Consider the following 17,830-nt stretch of genomic DNA (forward strand, 5'->3'; position numbering starts at 1 on the left):
TAAACCTCTCCCTGTCTCTGATATCCCCTTGTCCCTAATCCTCTCCCTGTCTCAGATATCCCCTGGTCCCTAATCCTCTCCCTGTCTCTGACATCCTCTGGTGCCTAATCCTCTCCCTGTCTCTGATATCCCCTTGTCCCTAATCCTCTCCCTGTCTCAGATATCCCCTGGTCCCTAATCCTCTCCCTGTCTCTGACATCCCCTGCTCCCTAATCCTCTCCCTGTCTCTGACATCCCCTGGTCCCTAAACCTCTCCCTGTCTCTGACATCCCCTCGTCCCTAATCCTCTCCCTGTCTCTGACTTCCCCTGGTCCCTAATCCTCTCCCTGTCTCTGACATCCCCTGGTCCCTAAACCTCTCCCTCCTTGTCTTTGTGACCCCATCTGACCGCTACACCCTTTACCCTGACTTTGAGCCTTTCTCTGTCCTCGGCACCCAAACCTGTCCCCGTGACCCACTGCATCCCGTACAACCATCCCCATCTCCTTGGAGTGCTCTACCCCCTACTCCACTCCCCATCTCTGCGTTCTGCTCCGACATCTGAAACCGTCCGCATCTCTGTGACTCCCTCCGGCCCACAGACCACTCCTCGACCCCCTCTGAAGTACGCTCGTTCCTGTCTGTGTGAAACCCTCAGGTCCGAACAACTCTCTCCATCTCTCTGACTTTCTCCCTTTCTTTCACTCTCTCTTTCTCACTTACTCCCTTTCTTTCACTTCCCCTCTCACTCTTCATCTCTTACTCTCACTCCCTTCTTCACTCTGTTCTCTCTTCCTCTCTCCTTAAAGCCGTCCCTTCAGTATTCCCCCCACCGCCCGGAATAGTCCCCCTCTCCCTCCCACTCTTCCCTTTGCTCTGCCCCTTGTTCCTCCCTCCATAGATACTGACTGACCTGTTCGGTTTCCAATAGGAATGGGAGAGCTTCCGAACACAGCACGGGGAATGTTTGACTGTTTTCTCTTTCCACAGTGACAACAAGCCAGATCATGAATTCCACTCAGAATACACAGACACCAGGTGAGAGGTGTTGGGATTCTAGACCCTCCCAGTGGTTCCTGTTGTTCGAGAGAAGCCCTCCCAGTTGTGTAACACTCTCTCCCTTCCTCTCTCCCCCTTTCTTTCACTCTCGCTTTCTCCCCCCCACTCTCTCTTTCACTCGTATTCTCCCTGTGCCTTTCATTCCTGCTGTTGTCCCAGTGGTAGGGAGTCTGGGTGAGCACGATTGAAGACTCGGGAGTTCAGAGGCCACATGGGGGAGGCTGCGGAGTAGTGACAGAGACTGTCAGAGACCTCCCATCGAACGGAAGATTGAAATTTCCTTAGAGTACCCCTCTGCTCCCTACACCTCTCCCTTTCCTCCTCTTCCCCCTACGCCTCTCCTTGTCTCCCTCCCCCTCTGGTCTCTATGCCTCTCCCTGATTCAGACCCCTCTGCCTCCTACAACCCTCCCCGTCCCTGACCTCCTCCAGTCCCACACCTCTCCCCATTTCTGTCAACACCTCTGGGCCCTAAACTCCTCCCTGCCTCAGAAACACCCTCTGATCCTACACCCTTTGCATCACTGGAACCCATTCTGGATCCTACACCCCCGACATTTCTGTAATCACTCCAGTCACTAGAACAACACCATCTCTGGAAACCTCCTGGACCATACACACCTCCCTGTCTCTCCGACCTCCACCAACCCTTTGCTGTCTCTGTCACTGTACCCCGTCTCTGAGATCCCCTCCGGCCCTTACACCCGTCGTCTCTGTGACCCAAGGCCCATACACCCACACCGACACCGAGACTCCTCCCCGTCTGTGACTTCCTCCAGCCACAGCAACTCTCCCCTACTCTTTGAGCCACTCCAGCTCCTACATCCTTCCCCATCATTATGATCCCGCCCGGACCTCCACAGTCCTCCCTGTCCACTACAACCCTTCCCATCTCTGTCACACACCATGGCCATGACACAGCTCCACACTTCTCTGAACCCTTCCAGCCTATTAACATTTTCATTGGCCCCTCTGGCACCTATCGCTCTCTCCGTCTCAGTGAATATCTCTGGCGCCTGTAACACTCACTGTCTCTGTGACCCCCTACAGTCCCTACACCCCACCACATCAGTGGACTCTACACCTTCCCCATCTCTGTCACACTCTCCGGACCCTACACCCTCCCCATCTCTGTCACAGTCTCCGGACCCTACACCCTCCCCATCTCTGTCACAGTCTCCGGATCCTACACCCTCCCCATCTCAGTCACACTCTCCGGATCCTACACCCTCACCATCTCTGTCACAGTCTCCGGATCCTACACCCTGCCCATCTCTGTCACACTCTCCGGATCCTACACCCTGCCCATCTCTGTCACACTCTCCGGATCCTACAGCCTCCCCATCTCTGTCACACTCTCCAGATCCTACACCCTGCCCATCTCTGTCACACTCTCCGGATCCTACACACTCCCCATCTCTGTCACACTCTCCAGACCCTACACCCTCCCCATCTCTGTCACACTCTCCGGATCCTAAACCCTCCCCATCTCTGTCACACTCTCCGAATCCAACACCCTCCCCATCTCTGTCACACTCTCCGGACCCTACACCATCCCCATCTCTGTCACACTCTCCGGATCCTATACCCTCCCCATCTCTGTCACACTCTCCGAATCCAACACCCTCCCCATCTCTGTCACACTCTCCGGACCCTACACCATCCCCATCTCTGTCACACTCTCCGAATCCTACACCCTACCCATCTCTGTCACACACTCCGGATCCTACACCCTCCGCATCTCTGTCACACTCTCCTGACCCTACACCCTCCCCATCTCTATCACACTCTCCGGATCCTACAGCCTCCTCATCTCTGTCACACTCTCCAGACCCTACACCCTCCCCATCTCTGTCACACTCTCCGAATCCTACACCCTCCCCATCTCTGTCACACACTCCGGATCCTACACCCTCTCCATCTCTGTCACACTCTCCAAATCCTACACCCTCCCCATCTCTGTCACACACTCCGGATCCTACACCTTCCCCATCTCTGTCACTATATCCGGATCCTACAACCTCCCCATCTCTGTCACACTCTCCGGATCCTGCACCCTCCCCATCTCTGTCACACTGTCCGGATCCTACACTCTCCCCATCTCTGTCACTATCTCTGGACCCTACAACCTCCCCATCTCTGTCACACTCTACGGACCCTACACCCTCCCCATATCTGTCACACTCTCCGGACCCTACACCCTCCCCAGATCTGTCACTATCTCTGGACCCTACACCGTCCCCATATCTGTCACACTCTCCGGACCCTACACCATCCCCATATCTGTCACTATCTCCTGATCCTACACCCTCCCCATCTCTGTCAAAGTCTCCGGACCCTACACCCTCCCCATCTCTGTCACACTGTCCGGATCCTACACCCTCCCCATCTCTGTCACAGTCTCCGGACCCTACACCCTCCCCATCTCTGTCACTATCGCCGGATCCTACAACCTCCCCATCTCTGTCACACTGTCCGGATCCTACACCCTCCCCATATTTGTCACACTGTCCGGACCCTACACCCTCCCCATCTCTGTCACTATCTCTGGACCCTACACCCTCCCCATCTCTGTCACACTCTCCAGATCCTACACACCCCCAATCTATGTCACACTCTCCGGATCCTACACCCTCCCCATCTCTGTCACACTCTCCTGACCCTACACCATCCCCATCTCTGTCACACTCTCTAGACCATACACCCTCCCCATCTCTATCACACTCTCCAGATCCTACACCCTCCCCATCTCTGTCACACTCTCCGGATCCTACACCCTCCCCATCTCTGTCACACTCTCCGAATCCTACACCCTCCCCATCTCTGTCACACTCTCCTGACCCTACACCATCCCCATCTCTGTCACACTCTCTAGACCATACAACCTCCCCATCTCTGTCACACTCTCCAGATCCTACACCCTCCCCATCTCTGTCACACTCTCCGAATCCTACACCCTCCCCATCTCTGTCACACTCTCCACACCATACACCCTCCCCATCTCTGTCACACTCCAGATCCTACACCCTCCCCATCTCTGTCACTATATCCGGACCCTACACCCTCCCGATCTCTGTCACACTCTCCAGACTCTACACCCTCCCCATCTCTGTCACACTCTCCGGCTCCTACACCCTCCCCATCTCTAAGATCCACTTCTCCCGCTGCACTCCATCGCACTACTGTGATACCCTTCTGGTCCCTAATCCTCTCCCTGTCTCTGATATCCCCTGGTCCCTAATCCTCTCCCTGTCTCTGACATCCCCTGGTCCCTAAACCTCTCCCTGTCTCTGACATCCCCTGGTCCCTAAACCTCTCCCTGTCTCTGACATCCCCTGGTCCCTAATCCTCCCCCTGTCTCTGACATCCCCTGGTCCCTAATCCTCTCCCTGTCTCTGATATCCCCTGGTCCCTAATCCTCTCCCTGTCTCTGATATCCCCTGGTCCCTAATCCTCTCCCTGTCTCAGATATCCCTTGGTCCCTAATCCTCTCCCTGTCTCTGACATCCCCTGGTCCCTAATCCTCTCCCTGTCTCTGACATCCCCTCGTCCCTAATCCTCTCCCTGTCTCTGTCATCCCCTGCTCCCTAAACCTCTCCCTTTCCTCCTCTGCTCCCTACACCTCTCCCAGTCCCCCTCTGCTCCCTACACCTCTCCCTTTCCTCCTCTGCTCCCTACGCCTCTCCTTGTCTCTCTCCCCCTCTGGTCTCTATGCCTCTCCCTGATTCAGACCCCTCTGCCTCCTACAACCCTCCCCGTCTCTGACCTCCTCCAGTCCCTACACCACTCCCCATCTCTGTCAACACCTCTGGGCCCTAAACTCCTCCCTGCCTCAGAAACACCCTCTGATCCTACACCCTTTGCATCACTGGAACCCATTCTAGATCCTACCCCCCCGACGTTTCTGTAATCACTCCGGTCACTAGAACAACACCATCTCTGGAAACCTCCTGGACCATACACACCTCCCTGTCTCTCCGACCTCCACCAACCCTTTGCTGTCTCTGTCACTGTACCCCGTCTCTGAGATCCCCTCCGGCCCTTACACCCGTCGTCTCTGTGACCCAAGGCCCATACACCCACACCGACACCGAGACTCCTCCCCGTCTGTGACTTCCTCCAGCCACAGCAACTCTCCCCTACTCTTTGACCCACTCCAGCTCCTACATCCTTCCCCATCATTATGATCCCGCCCGGACCTCCACAGTCCTCCCTGTCCACTACAACCCTTCCCATCTCTGTCACACACCGTGGCCATGACACAGCTCCACACTTCTCTGAACCCTTCCAGCCTATTAACATTTTCATTGGCCCCTCTGGCACCTATCGCTCTCTCCGTCTCAGTGAATATCTCTGGCGCCTGTAACACTCACTGTCTCTGTGACCCCCTACAGTCCCTACACCCCACCACATCAGTGGACTCTACACCTTCCCCATCTCAGTCACACTCTCCGGACCCTACACCTTCCCTATCTCTGTCACACTCTCCGGACCATACACCCTCCCCATCTCTGTCACACTCTCCGGATCCTACACCCTCCCCATCTCTGTCACACTCTCCGGACCATACACCCTTCCCATCTCTGTCACACACTCCGGATCCTACACCCTCACCATCTCTGTCACACTCTCCGGACCATACACCCTCCCCATCTCGTTCACACTGCCCGGATCCTACACCCTCGCCATCTCTGTCACACTGTTCGGACCCTACACCCTCCCCATCTCTGTCACACTGTCCTATTCCTACAGACTCCCCATCTCTGTCACACTCTCCAGATCCTACACCCTCGTCATCTCTGTAACCTTCTCCGGACCCTACACTCTCCCATTTTTGTCAGACTCTCCGGACCCTACACACTCCCCATCTCTGCCACACTCTCCGGATCCTACACCCTCCCCATCTCTGTAACCTTCTCCGGACCCTACACCCTCCCCATCTCTGTCACACTGTCCGGACCCTACACCCTCCCCATCTCTGTCACACTGTCCAGATCCTAGACACTCCCCATCTCTGTCACAATCTCCAGACCCTACAACCTCCCCATCTCTGTCACACTGTCCAGACCCTATACACTCCCCATCTCTGTCACACTGTCCGGATCCTACACACTCCCCATCTCTGTCACACTGTCCGGATCCTACATGCTCCCCATCTCTGCCACACTCTCCGGATCCTACACCTTCCCCATCTCTGTCACTATATCCGGATCCTACACCCTCCCCATCTCTGTCACACTCTCCGGATACTGCACCCTCCCCATCTCTGTCACACTGTCCGTATCCTACACCCTCCCCATCTGTGTCACACATTCCGGATCCTACACCCACCCCATCACTGTCACACTCTCCGGATCCTACACCCTCCCCATATCTGTCACACTCTCCGGACCCTACACCCTCCCCATATCTGTCACTATCTCTGGACCCTACACCCTCCCCATCTCTGTCACACTCTCTGGACCCTACACCCTCCCCATATCTGTCACTATCTCTGGACCCTACACCGTCCCCATATCTGTCACACTCTCCGGACCCTACACCTTCTCCATATCTGTCACTATTTCCGGATCCTACACCCTCCCCATCTCTGACACAGTCTCCGGACCCTACACCCTCCCCATCTCTGTCACACTGTCCGGATCCTACACCCTCCCCATCTCTGTCACAGTCTCCGGATCCTACACCCTCCCCATATTTGTCACACTCTCCGGACCCTACACACCCCCCATCTCTGTCACACTCTCCGGATCCTACACCCTCCCCATCTCTGTCACACTCTCCTGACCCTACACCCTCCCCATCTCTGTCACACTCTCCGGACCCTACAGCCTCCCCAACACTGTCACACTCTCCAGACCCTACACCCAACCCATCTCTGTCACACTCTCCGGATCCTACACACCCCCCATCTCTGTCAAACTCTCCGGATCCTACACCATCCCCATCTCTGTCACTATATCCGAATCCTACACCCTCCCCATCTCTGTCACACTCTCCACACCATACACCCTCCCCATCTCTGTCACACTCTCCAGATCCTACACCCTCCCCATCTCTGTCACTATATCCGGACCCTACACCCTCCCAATCTCTGTCACACTCTCCAGACTCTACACCCTCCCCATCTCTGTCACACTCTCCGGACCCTACACCCTCCCCATCTCTAAGATCCACTTCTCCCGCTGCACTCCATCGCACTACTGTGATACCCTTCTGGTCCCTAAACCTCTCCCTGTCTCTGACATCCCCTGCTCCCTAATCCTCTCCCTGTCTCTGACATCCCCTGGTCCCTAATCCTCTCCCTGTCTCTGACATCCCCTGGTCCCTAAACCTCTCCCTCCTTGTCTTTGTGACCCCATCTGACCGCTACACCCTTTACCCTGACTTTGAGCCTTTCTCTGTCCTCGGCACCCAAACCTGTCCCCGTGACCCCCTGTATCCGGTACAACCATCCCCATCTCCTTGGAGTGCTCTACCCCCTACTCTACTCCCCATCTCTGCGTTCTCCTCCGACACCTGAAACCCTCCCCATCTCTGTGACTCCCTCCGGCCCACAGACCACTCCTCGACCCCCTCTGAAGTACGCTCGTTCCTGTCTGTGTGAAACCCTCAGGTCCGAACAACTCTCTCCATCTCTCTGACTTTCTCCCTTTCTTTCACTCTCTCTTTCTCCCTTACTCCCTTTCTTTCACTTCCTCTCTCACTCTTCATCTCTTACTCTCACTCCCTTCTTCACTCTGTTCTCTCTTCCTCTCTCCTTAAAGCCGTCCCTTCAGTATTCCCCCCACCGCCCGGAATAGTCCCCCTCTCGCTCCCACTCTGCCCTTTGCTCTGCCCCTTGTTCCTCCCTCCATAGATACTGACTGACCTGTTCGGTTTCCAATAGGAATGGGAGAGCTTCCGAACACAGCACGGGGATTGTTTGACTGTTTTCTCTTTCCACAGTGACAACAAGCCAGATCATGAATTCCACTCAGAATATACAGGCACCAGGTGAGAGATGTTGGGATTCTAGACCCTCCCAGTGACTCCTGTTGTTCGAGAGAAGCCCTCCCAGTTGTGTAACACTCTCTCCCTTCCTCTCTCCCCCTTTCTTTCACTCTCGCTTTCTCCCCCACACTCTCTCTTTCACTCGTATTCTCCCTGTGCCTTTCATTCCTGCTGTTGTCCCAGTGGTAGGGAGTCTGGGTGAGCACGATTGAAGACTCGGGAGTTCAGAGGCCACATGGGGGAGGCTGCGGAGTAGTGACAGAGACTGTCAGAGACCTCCCATCGAACGGAAGATTGAAATTTCCTTAGAGTACCCCTCTGCTCCCTAAACCGCTCCCTTTCCTCCTCTGCCCCCTACGCCTCTCCTTGTCTCTCTCCCCCTCTGGTCTCTATGCCTCTCCCTGATTCAGACCCCTCTGCCTCCTACAACCCTCCCCGTCCCTGACCTCCTCCAGTCCCACACCTCTCCCCATCTCTGTCAACACCTCTGGGCCCTAAACTCCTCCCTGCCTCAGAAACACCCTCTGGATCCTACACCCTTTGCATCACTGGAACCCATTCTAGATCCTACGCCCCCGACGTTTCTGTAATCACTCCGGCCACTAGAACAACACCATCTCTGGAAACCTCCTGGACCATACACACCTCCCTGTCTCTCCGACCTCCACCAACCCTTTGCTGTCTCTGTCACTGTACCCCATCTCTGAGATCCCCTCCGGCCCTTACACCCGTCGTCTCTGTGACCCAAGGCCCATACACCCACACCGACACCGAGACTCCTCCCCGTCTGTGACTTCCTCCAGCCACAGCAACTCTCCCCTACTCTTTGACCCACTCCAGCTCCTACATCCTTCCCCATCATTATGATCCCGCCCGGACCTCCACAGTCCTCCCTGTCCACTACAACCCTTCCCATCTCTGTCACACACCATGGCCATGACACAGCTCCACACTTCTCTGAACCCCTCCAGCCTATTCACATTTTCATTGGCCCCTCTGGCACCTATCGCTCTCTCCGTCTCAGTGAATATCTCTGGCGCCTGTAACACTCACTGTCTCTGTGACCCCCTACAGTCCCTACACCCCACCACATCAGTGGACTCTACACCTTCCCCATCTCTGTCACACTCTCCGGACCCTACACCCTCCCCATCTCTGTCACAGTCTCCGGACCCTACACCCTCCCCATCTCTGTCACAGTCTCCGGATCCTACACCCTCCCCATCTCAGTCACACTCTCCGGATCCTACACCCTCACCATCTCTGTCACAGTCTCCGGATCCTACACCCTGCCCATCTCTGTCACACTCTCCGGATCCTACACCCTGCCCATCTCTGTCACACTCTCCGGATCCTACAGCCTCCCCATCTCTGTCACACTCTCCAGATCCTACACCCTGCCCATCTCTGTCACACTCTCCGGATCCTACACACTCCCCATCTCTGTCACACTCTCCAGACCCTACACCCTCCCCATCTCTGTCACACTCTCCGGATCCTATACCCTCCCCATCTCTGTCACACTCTCCTAATCCAACACCCTCCCCATCTCTGTCACACTCTCCGGACCCTACACCATCCCCATCTCTATCACACTCTCCGAATCCTACACCCTACCCATCTCTGTCACACACTCCGGATCCTACACCCTCCGCATCTCTGTCACACTCTCCTGACCCTACACCCTCCCCATCTCTATCACACTCTCCGGATCCTACAGCCTCCTCATCTCTGTCACACTCTCCAGACCCTACACCCTCCCCATCACTGTCACACTCTCCGAATCCTACACCCTCCCCATCTCTGTCACACACTCCGGATCCTACACCCTCTCCATCTCTGTCACACTCTCCGAATCCTACACCCTCCCCATCTCTGTCACACACTCCGGATCCTACACCTTCCCCATCTCTGTCACTATATCCGGATCCTACAACCTCCCCATCTCTGTCACACTCTCCGGATCCTGCACCCTCCCCATCTCTGTCACACTGTCCGGATCCTACACTCTCCCCATCTCTGTCACTATCTCTGGACCCTACAACCTCCCCATCTCTGTCACACTCTACGGACCCTACACCCTCCCCATATCTGTCACACTCTCCGGACCCTACACCCTCCCCAGATCTGTCACTATCTCTGGACCCTACACCGTCCCCATATCTGTCACACTCTCCGGACCCTACACCATCCCCATATCTGTCACTATCTCCTGATCCTACACCCTCCCCAACTCTGTCAAAGTCTCCGGACCCTACACCCTCCCCATCTCTGTCACACTGTCCGGATCCTACACCCTCCCCATCTCTGTCACAGTCTCCGGACCCTACACCCTCCCCATCTCTGTCACTATCGCCGGATCCTACAACCTCCCCATCTCTGTCACACTGTCCGGATCCTACACCCTCCCCATCTCTGTCACTATCTCTGGACCCTACACCCTCCCCATCTCTGTCACACTCTCCGGATCCTACACACCCCCAATCTATGTCACACTCTCCGGATCCTACACCCTCCCCATCTCTGTCACTCTCTCCTGACCCTACACCATCCCCATCTCTGTCACACTCTCTAGACCATACACCCTCCCCATCTCTGTCACACTCTCCAGATCCTACACCCTCCCCATCTCTGTCACACTCTCCGGATCCTACACACCCCCAATCTCTGTCACACTCTCCGGATCCTACACCCTCCCCATCTCTGTCACACTCTCCTGACCCTACACCATCCCCATCTCTGTCACACGCTCTAGACCATACACCCTCCCCATCTCTGTCACACTCTCCAGATCCTACACCCTCCCCATCTCTGTCACACTCTCCGAATCCTACACCCTCCCCATCTCTGTCACACTCTCCAGATCCTACACCCTCCCCATCTCTGTCACTATATCCGGACCCTACACCCTCCCGATCTCTGTCACACTCTCCAGACTCTACACCCTCCCCATCTCTGTCACACTCTCCGGATCCTACACCCTCCCCATCTCTAAGATCCACTTCTCCCGCTGCACTCCATCGCACTACTGTGATACCCTTCTGGTCCCTAATCCTCTCCCTGTCTCTGATCTCCCCTGGTCCCTAATCCTCTCCCTGTCTCTGACATCCCCTGGTCCCTAAACCTCTCCCTGTCTCTGACATCCCCTGGTCCCTAAACCTCTCCCTGTCTCTGACATCCCCTGGTCCCTAATCCTCCCCCTGTCTCTGACATCCCCTGGTCCCTAATCCTCTCCCTGTCTCTGATATCCCCTGGTCCCTAATCCTCTCCCTGTCTCTGATATCCCCTGGTCCCTAATCCTCTCCCTGTCTCAGATATCCCTTGGTCCCTAATCCTCTCCCTGTCTCTGACATCCCCTGCTCCCTAATCCTCTCCCTGTCTCTGACATCCCCTGCTCCCTAATCCTCTCCCTGTCTCTGACATCCCCTGCTCCCTAAACCTCTCCCTTTCCTCCTCTGCTCCCTACACCTCTCCCAGTCCCCCTCTGCTCCCTACACCTCTCCCTTTCCTCCTCTGCTCCCTACGCCTCTCCTTGTCTCTCTCCCCCTCTGGTCTCTATGCCTCTCCCTGATTCAGACCCCTCTGCCTCCTACAACCCTCCCCGTCTCTGACCTCCTCCAGTCCCTACACCACTCCCCATCTCTGTCAACACCTCCCTGCCTCAGAAACACCCTCTGATCCTACACCCTTTGCATCACTGGAACCCATTCTAGATCCTACCCCCCCGACGTTTCTGTAATCACTCCGGCCACTAGAACAACACCATCTCTGGAAACCTCCTGGACCATACACACCTCCCTGTCTCTCCGACCTCCACCAACCCTTTGCTGTCTCTGTCACTGTACCCCGTCTCTGAGATCCCCTCCGGCCCTTACACCCGTCGTCTCTGTGACCCAAGGCCCATACACCCACACCGACACCGAGACTCCTCCCCGTCTGTGACTTCCTCCAGCCACAGCAACTCTCCCCTACTCTTTGACCCACTCCAGCTCCTACATCCTTCCCCATCATTATGATCCCGCCCGGACCTCCACAGTCCTCCCTGTCCACTACAACCCTTCCCATCTCTGTCACACACCGTGGCCATGACACAGCTCCACACTTCTCTGAACCCTTCCAGCCTATTAACATTTTCATTGGCCCCTCTGGCACCTATCGCTCTCTCCGTCTCAGTGAATATCTCTGGCGCCTGTAACACTCACTGTCTCTGTGACCCCCTACAGTCCCTACACCCCACCACATCAGTGGACTCTACACCTTCCCTATCTCTGTCACACTCTCCGGAGCATACACCCTCCCCATCTCTGTCACACTCTCCGGATCCTACACCCTCCCCATCTCTGTCACACTCTCCGGACCATACACCCTTCCCATCTCTGTCACACACTCCGGATCCTACACCCTCACCATCTCTGTCACACTCTCCGGACCATACACCCTCCCCATCTCGTTCACACTGTCCGGATCCTACACCCTTGCCATCTCTGTCACACTGTTCGGACCCTACACCCTCCCCATCTCTGTCACACTGTCCGATTCCTACAGACTCCCCATCTCTGTCACACTCTCCAGATCCTACACCCTCGTCATCTCTGTCACACTCTCCGGGTCCTACACTCTCCCATTTTTGTCAGACTCTCCGGACCCTACACACTCCCCATCTCTGCCACACTCTCCGGATCCTACACCCTCCCCATCTCTGTAACCTTCTCCGGACCCTACACCCTCCCCATCTCTGTCACACTGTCCGGACCCTACACCCTCCCCATCTCTGTCACACTGTCAGGATCCTAGACACTCCCCATCTCTGTCACAATCTACAGACCCTACAACCTCCCCATCTCTGTCAAACTGTCCAGACCCTATACCCTCCCCATCTCTGTCACACTGTCCGGATCCTACACACTCCCCATCTCTGTCACACTGTCCGGATCCTACCTGCTCCCCATCTCTGCCACACTCTCCGGATCCTACACCTTCCCCATCTCTGTCACACTCTCCGGATCCTACACCCTCCCCATCTCTGTCACACTCTCCGGATCCTACACCCTCCCCATCTCTGTCACACTCTCCGGATACTGCACCCTCCCCATCTCTGTCACACTGTCCGTATCCTACACCCTCCCCATCTGTGTCACACATTCCGGATCCTACACCCTCCCCATCACTGTCACACTCTCCGGATCCTACACCCTCCCCATATCTGTCACACTCTCCGGACCCTACACCCTCCCCATATCTGTCACTATCTCTGGACCCTACACCCTCCCCATCTCTGTCACACTCTCTGGACCCTACACCCTTCCCATATCTGTCACTATCTCTGGACCCTACACCGTCCCCATATCTGTCACACTCTCCGGACCCTACACCTTCTCCATATCTGTCACTATTTCCGGATCCTACACCCTCCCCATCTCTGACACAGTCTCCGGACCCTACACCCTCCCCATCTCTGTCACACTGTCCGGATCCTACACCCTCCCCATCTCTGTCAAAGTCTCCGGATCCTACACCCTCCCCATATTTGTCACACTCTCCGGACCCTACACACCCCCCATCTCTGTCACACTCTCCGGATCCTACACCCTCCCCATCTCTGTCACACTCTCCTGACCCTACACCCTCCCCATCTCTGTCACACTCTCCGGACCCTACAGCCTCCCCAACACTGTCACACTCTCCAGACCCTACACCCAACCCATCTCTGTCACACTCTCCGGATCCTACACACCCCCCATCTCTGTCAAACTCTCCGGATCCTACACCATCCCCATCTCTGTCACTATATCCGAATCCTACACTCTCCCCATCTCTGTCACACTCTCCACACCATACACCCTCCCCATCTCTGTCACACTCTCCAGATCCTACACCCTCCCCATCTCTGTCACTATATCCGGACCCTACACCCTCCCAATCTCTGTCTTACTCTCCAGACTCTACTCCCTCCCCATCTCTGTCACACTCTCCGGACCCTACACCCTCCCCATCTCTAAGATCCACTTCTCCCACTGCACTCCATCGCACTACTGTGATACCCTTCTGGTCCCTAAACCTCTCCCTGTCTCTGACATCCCCTGCTCCCTAATCCTCTCCCTGTCTCTGACATCCCCTGGTCCCTAATCCTCTCCCTGTCTCTGACATCCCCTGGTCCCTAAACCTCTCCCTCCTTGTCTTTGTGACCCCATCTGACCGCTACACCCTTTACCCTGACTTTGAGCCTTTCTCTGTCCTCGGCACCCAAACCTGTCCCCGTGACCCCCTGTATCCCGTACAACCATCCCCATCTCCTTGGAGTGCTCTACCCCCTACTCTACTCCCCATCTCTGCGTTCTCCTCCGACACCTGAAACCCTCCCCATCTCTGTGACTCCCTCCGGCCCACAGACCACTCCTCGACCCCCTCTGAAGTACGCTCGTTCCTGTCTGTGTGAAACCCTCAGGTCCGAACAACTCTCTCCATCTCTCTGACTTTCTCCCTTTCTTTCACTCTCTCTTTCTCCCTTACTCCCTTTCTTTCACTTCCTCTCTCACTCTTCATCTCTTACTCTCACTCCCCTCTTCACTCTGTTCTCTCTTCCTCTCTCCTTAAAGCCGTCCCTTCAGTATTCCCCCCACCGCCCGGAATAGTCCCCCTCTCCCTCCCACTCTGCCCTTTGCTCTGCCCCTTGTTCCTCCCTCCATAGATACTGACTGACCTGTTCGGTTTCCAATAGGAATGGGAGAGCTTCCGAACACAGCACGGGGATTGTTTGACTGTTTTCTCTTTCCACAGTGACAACAAGCCAGATCATGAATTCCACTCAGAATATACAGGCACCAGGTGAGAGGTGTTGGGATTCTAGACCCTCCCAGTGACTCCTGTTGTTCGAGAGAAGCCCTCCCAGTTGTGTAACACTCTCTCCCTTCCTCTCTCCCCCTTTCTTTCACTCTCGCTTTCTCCCCCACACTCTCTCTTTCACTCGTATTCTCCCTGTGCCTTTCATTCCTGCTGTTGTCCCAGTGGTAGGGAATCTGGGTGAGCACGATTGAAGACTCGGGAGTGCAGAGGCCACATGGGGGAGGCTGCGGAGTAGTGACAGAGACTGTCAGAGACCTCCCATCGAACGGAAGATTGAAATTTCCTTAGAGTACCCCTCTGCTCCCTAAACCGCTCCCTTTCCTCCTCTGCCCCCTACGCCTCTCCTTGTCTCTCTCCCCCTCTGGTCTCTATGCCTCTCCCTGATTCAGACCCCTCTGCCTCCTACAACCCTCCCGTCCCTGACCTCCTCCAGTCCCACACCTCTCCCCATCTCTGTCAACACCTCTGGGCCCTAAACTCCTCCCTGCCTCAGAAACACCCTCTGGATCCTACACCCTTTGCATCACTGGAACCCATTCTAGATCCTACGCCCCCGACGTTTCTGTAATCACTTCGGCCACTAGAACAACACCATCTCTGGAAACCTCCTGGACCATACACCCTCCCCATCTCAGTCACACTCTCCGGATCCTACACCCTCACCATCTCTGTCACAGTCTCCGGATCCTACACACTCCCCATCTCTGTCACACACTCCGGATCCTACACCCTGCCCATCTCTGTCACACTCTCCGGATCCTATACCCTCCGCATCTCTGTCACGCTCTCCGAATCCTACAGCCTCCCCATCTCTGTCACACTCTCCGGACCCTACACCATCCCCATCTCAATCACACTCTCCGAATCCTACACCCTACCCATCTCTGTCACACAGTCCGGATCCTACACCCTCCCCATCTCTGTCACACTCTCCTGACCCTACACCCTCCCCATCTCTATCACACTCTCCGGATCCTACAGCCTCCTCATCTCTGTCACACTCTCCGGATCCTACACCATCCCCATCTCTGTCACACACTCCGGATCCTACACCCTCTCCATCTCTGTCACACTCTCCGAATCCTACACCCTCCCCATCTCTGTCACACACTCCGGATCCTACACCTTCCCCATCTCTGTCACTATATCCGGATCCTACAACCTCCCCATCTCTGTCACACTCTCCGGATCCTGCACCCTCCCCATCTCTGTCACACTGTCCGGATCCTACACTCTCCCCATCTCTGTCACTATCTCTGGACCCTACAACCTCCCCATCTCTGTCACACTCTACAGACCCTTCACCCTCCCGATATCTGTCACACTCTCCGGACCCTACACCCTCCCCAGATCTGTCACTATCTCAGGACCCTACACCGTCCCCATATCTGTCACACTCTCCGGACCCTACACCCTCCCCATATCTGTCACTATCTCCGGATCCTACACCCTCCCCATCTCTGTCAAAGTCTCCGGACCCTACACCCTCCTCATCTCTGTCACACTGTCCGGATCCTACACCCTCCCCATCTCTGTCACAGTCTCCGGACCCTACACCCTCCCCATCTCTGTCACTAACGCCGGATCCTACAACCTCCCCATCTCTGTCACACTGTCCGGATCCTACACCCTCCCCATATTTGTCACAGTCTCCGGACCCTACACCCTCCCCATCTCTGTCACTAACGCCGGATCCTACAACCTCCCCATCTCTGTCACACTCTCCGGATCCTACACACCCCCCATCTCTGTCACACTCTCCGGATCCTACACCCTCCCCATCTCTGTCACACTCTCCAGATCCTACACCCTCCCCATCTCTGTCACACTCTCCGGATCCTACACCCTCCCCATCTCTGTCACACTCTCCAGATCCTACACCCTCCCCATCTCTGTCACACTCTCCTGACCCTACAGCATCCCCATCTCTGTCACACTCTCTAGGCCATACACCCTCCCCATCTCTGTCACACTCTCCAGATCCTACACCCTCCCCATCTCTGTCACACTCTCCAGATCCTACACCCTCCCCATCTCTGTCACACTCTCCGAATCCTACACCCTCCCCATCTCTGTCACACTCTCCACACCATACACCCTCCCCATCTCTGTCACACTCTCCAGATCCTACACCCTCCCCATCTCTGTCACTATATCCGGACCCTACACCCTCCCGATCTCTGTCACACTCTCCAGACTCTACACCCTCCCCATCTCTGTCACACTCTCCGGATCCTACACCCTCCCCATCTCTAAGATCCACTTCTCCCGCTGCACTCCATCGCACTACTGTGATACCCTTCTGGTCCCTAATCCTCTCCCTGTCTCTGATATCCCCTGGTCCCTTATCCTCTCCCTGTCTCTGACATCCCCTGGTCCCTAAACCTCTCCCTGTCTCTGACATCCCCTGGTCCCTAAACCTCTCCCTGTCTCTGACATCCCCTGGTCCCTAATCCTCCCCCTGTCTCTGATATCCCCTGGTCCCTAATCCTCTCCCTGTCTCTGATATCCCCTGGTCCCTAATCCTCTCCCTGTCTCAGATATCCCTTGGTCCCTAATCCTCTCCCTGTCTCTGACATCCCCTGCTCCCTAATCCTCTCCCTGTCTCTGACATCCCCTGCTCCCTAATCCTCTCCCTGTCTCTGACATCCCCTGCTCCCTATACCTCTCCCTTCTTGTCTTTGTGACCCCATCTGACCGCTACACCCTTTACCATGAATTTGAGCCTTTCTCTGTCCTCGGCACCCAAACCTGTCCCCGTGACCCCCTGCATCCCGTACAACCATCCCCATCTCTTTGGAGTACTCTACCCCCTACTCCACTCCCCAGCTCTGCGTTCTCCTCCGACACCTGAAACCCTCCCCATCTCTGTGACTCCCTCAGGCCCACAGACCACTCCTCGACCCCCTCTGAAGGACGCTCGTTCCTGTCTGTGTGAAACCCTCAGGTCCGAACAA

General features: G+C 55.8%; 1 protein-coding gene across 1 annotated transcript in view; it reads left to right on the forward strand.

Moving 5' to 3' along the window:
* Window positions 1-972: 972 nt before the first annotated feature.
* LOC140733011 (contactin-5-like) overlaps window positions 973-17,830 on the forward strand; it is a 546,274-nt gene continuing 529,416 nt past the window's right edge. The window contains exons 1-3 of the mRNA XM_073055777.1: window positions 973-1,017; window positions 7,986-8,033; window positions 14,808-14,855. Coding sequence (XP_072911878.1) covers window positions 987-1,017; window positions 7,986-8,033; window positions 14,808-14,855 — 127 coding nt within the window. The 5' untranslated portion in view covers window positions 973-986. The remainder of the gene's footprint in view (window positions 1,018-7,985; window positions 8,034-14,807; window positions 14,856-17,830) is intronic.

This window comes from Hemitrygon akajei, chromosome 1 (assembly GCF_048418815.1).
Source record: "Hemitrygon akajei chromosome 1, sHemAka1.3, whole genome shotgun sequence".
Taxonomy (NCBI): domain Eukaryota; kingdom Metazoa; phylum Chordata; class Chondrichthyes; order Myliobatiformes; family Dasyatidae; genus Hemitrygon; species Hemitrygon akajei.